This window comes from Vigna angularis, chromosome 1 (genome assembly GCF_016808095.1).
Source record: "Vigna angularis cultivar LongXiaoDou No.4 chromosome 1, ASM1680809v1, whole genome shotgun sequence".
Lineage (NCBI taxonomy): Eukaryota > Viridiplantae > Streptophyta > Magnoliopsida > Fabales > Fabaceae > Vigna > Vigna angularis.
The window spans coordinates 15,292,048-15,295,760 of NC_068970.1; the positions used below are offsets into that span (position 1 = coordinate 15,292,048).

The following is a 3,713-nucleotide window of genomic DNA, read 5'->3' on the forward strand; positions in this document are numbered from 1 at the left end:
ACCAAGAAAGGTCAGTATGTGTACTTATTTATTCCTCGCATGTTACATTATTAGACCAGAGAAGATTAGGCATCGATTCTTTACATAATGAAAGCCTAATCTCCTTTTTTATTTAAATAATAATTTATTTTAAGCACATTATACTTTTGTTACTTATGTAACCGAAGCTTAATACTCCTATTTAGGCTTCGTTGCTATTAATAATTGAAGCATAATCTCCTTTGATTTTTTATTTTTTATTATTTAGTAACATTTTTATGTTATATGCTTCTTCTATAACCGAGGTCGAGTAGTAAATTTATGCTTCGATTAATAATTGATGTTAAATAGTCATACTTTTCTATCTCATTCGGATCTCGCTGTTGTTGAAATAATGTGTAATAGGCTAAATAACTTGTGTGTCAAAGCTCTTTCATCCACTTATATAAAATTATTTACCAATTATAATATTCAAATAATGATTGTTTATGCATAAAAAAAATATGATTCAATCACGTATAAAAATTAGAACAAACAAAAGAAGTGCTGTGTCAAAAAAATATGGGACAAACTAAACTATTATACAAGTGTGTGTTTCCTAGTTTGAGATCTCATGTAGTCGAGAAAGTTGTCGGAGCTCATGATTTGTAATTTAAATTTTAATTGTGATTAGTTAAACTGCATTCTTAAAAAAAGTTCATATAAAATAGGAAGATATTAAATTTGGTTTAATCTACCAATGTTTAATATATAAACTGTAATTTTTTTAAACTGGAATATATTTGAAACTAAGTTAAAAACTTATTTTGTTTTAAAAACTTAAAAAAATCTCTGAACCAGAGGTACATAATGAATCTAAATCATGATTTAAGCTTGCTATAAGCTATTAGTGACCAACTAAATATTATTAATGCATCTCTATTCCACGTGTAAAATCAGTAATTGAAAAGAGTAATATTTTGCAGATATTAGAAAGAGAGAATGATAAAAAGAAAGAAAATATTTTTTTGAGCATCCTATAAGCTAATCTAGGCTTAAATAGAGACATAAACAAAAAAGGAAAAAGTTATAAGTGATAACATGTTGGGAAGATAAAAAAAAAATAATAATAATAAGGTGTTTGCAGAGTTTAGGTATCCAAAAATCCCTGCTGAAAAATTGAGGAATGAAATGAAATATGAATATTTCTAATAATGGAATCTGCATTTTCTTTGATTGGTCCTAGGGTGGGATCTAGTGGTCCATAGGTGCAAAGCTTTACCATGGATCACCCGCCGTTGAATTTGAGACCCACAACATCACCTCACAAGCATCCATCCAAAACCTAATTCAAGGTTGTTTTTCTGCCAGCTAAAACCCTTCTCTTAAACCCATTTAACTATTTTAATAATAATTACTTCTGTGATTTGTTCTGAAACAATTTACCCTACTTGCACTCCAAAACGCTATATAAACCACCATTCACTGCCAATAACTCACATCCCCACAAACACTCTTCTCTTTTGTAGCGAAGTAGTGTTTGCGATTCATCAATATCAGGAACTGCTACGGTTTAAGATGGGTTCCAAAACTAGCTCTTCCCTTGCTCTTTTCTTCACATTCAACATCCTCTTCTTTGCCCTTGTCTCTGCTTGTGGGACTTGCCCTGGGCCACACCCTAGGCCAAAGCATAAGCCTGTCAAACCAAGTCCTTCAGGTGGTTCGGGTGGTTCAGGTGGCTCGGGAGGTTCCGGTGGCTCAGGTGGTTCGGGTGGTTCAGGTGGCTCCGGTGGATCTGGTGGTTCAGGAGGCTCTGGTGGTTCTGGGACCACATGCCCCCGTGATGCACTTAAACTAGGAGTGTGTGCCAATGTGCTAAACGGGTTGGTGAACGTCACCTTGGGTCAACCACCAGTTACCCCTTGCTGTAGCCTCCTCAATGGTCTGGTTGATCTTGAGGCTGCAGTGTGTCTCTGCACTGCCCTTAGAGCAAATATTTTGGGTATCAACCTCAACCTTCCCATCTCACTCACCTTGCTTCTCAACGTTTGCTCTATACAACCCCCACGTAATTTCCAATGTTCCTAATCATGCCCAAGTTGGTGCTACCTGTGCCTTTCTGTTGTCTTGTTTTCCAAATTTCATTGATCGTGGTGCGATTCAAGTACGTGCATGGATGGTTAACTTCTCGTTATTCTGTCGCTTTAATTAGTGTTTGTTTAATCATGAAGAGTGTCGCATTAAATAAATTCCCAACGCTTTCTTATGTAAAGCGAAAGGAATCAAACATGATAGTGTTATTTATTTGACTGATCGATAAATGATTAATGTTACAAACACCTCTTATTTTATTGCTGCATTCAAATGTTGTCTTTTTCGTTGAATCGTTGAATGAAACCATTAGCTGGCTCCTCGAAAAATTACTTTCCCTTCAGAACTTCTGTCCAACATCCAACTATAGGGCAATGGGAAACAAATTTAAGAAAACAATAAAAACTAATAGAAAGGCAACACAGTCATCATCTCTGCAACGAGCCCGTGACTCATGTACTTTATCCTCCACGTGCAAGCACTATTATTATTTTTCTTTTTATTTATCTCTGAATAATTACCTTATTAAACAGAATCATAATTATCCATTTATGGCTTTAGGCCAACTGGTTCATTTGACTGTGTTTGGTCCATAATGTACATCTAGATTAAAATTATTTTGAGTAACTTTTCTTCACATGAATATAAAGACTACAATCGTTAAACCAAGTATGGAATCCATTTTGTCGTGGCTACTTCCAAGCTTGTGTCTTTCAGTTTAAGAAAACTTAAGCAAAAATGTATATCTGAGACAAATGTTCTTTAGGTCCGTTTTGCTTATTAACGATTACAGATTAATTCATTATTGACAATATATTTTTGGTTTGACAGATTCCGTATTTACATTCAGCAAGAAAAGAAATAATTTATTGATTTTGGTCCAATGCGTGTTTGATGTATTAAGGAAATAATTTAGACAGATTTGATTTGCCTAGAATGAATGGTTTATATACTTTGCCATTTAAATGTACACGTGTGTATTATTATTTTTCTTTTCGTTTCTCTTGAAAATATGGCACACTGATTTAACTATTTTATTTTAGGAAAATATATTATGGAGAATATAGGTTAAGAAATAAATTTTAAGTCTAATTTAATCCCACGAAATGAACGCTCTGATATCATGTTAAGAAGTAAACTTTAAGTCTAATTCAACCTCACAAAACCGGTTTGTAAGGTGAGGTTTGTACTCACTTATATATTCATCGAGCTATATACATTTTAAGCATAAGACTAAAGACTTAATAATAGGTGAAATAATGTCTTATTATTATTTTTCTTTTCGTTTCTCTTGAACGTATGACACATTGATTTAACTAATTTATTTTAGGAAAATATATTATGGGTAAGATTCATCGACACCTGGTTAGAAAAATAAAGAAAAAAATATAAATTTATATAATATATGATATAATGAAAATAAAATTATATATATATATATATATTTTTGTTGTCTTTTTATTTTATTAAATAGAAGCAGTATTCATTAACGAGGATTTTGGAAACAGGCTTCTCGAATTTCGAAGTTCATTAAACTTTATATAATTATATTTTAATTATAAACATTTCATTATTGAGAATCTATAATCCTACGTCATGGAACACAAACCTATAATTGTGCAAGTGCATCGGGAATGAGTTTCTGACGTTTGCCCTAGTTTATT

At 32.6% G+C, this 3,713-nt stretch overlaps 1 protein-coding gene across 1 annotated transcript; it reads left to right on the top strand.

Annotated features, from left to right (window-relative positions):
- Nucleotides 1–1,440: 1,440 nt before the first annotated feature.
- LOC108333319 (14 kDa proline-rich protein DC2.15) lies at nt 1,441–2,309 on the top strand. Its single transcript, XM_017568730.2, has one exon. It carries the CDS (start codon nt 1,537–1,539, stop codon nt 2,044–2,046), a length of 510 nt encoding a protein of 169 aa, XP_017424219.1. The 5' UTR covers nt 1,441–1,536; the 3' UTR covers nt 2,047–2,309.
- Nucleotides 2,310–3,713: the final 1,404 nt, after the last annotated feature.

What these genes read in the sequence shown, in the direction of transcription:
- LOC108333319 (XM_017568730.2), top strand. Translation starts at nt 1,537, where the DNA reads ATGGGTTCCAAAACTAGCTCTTCCCTTGCTCTTTTCTTCACATTCAAC.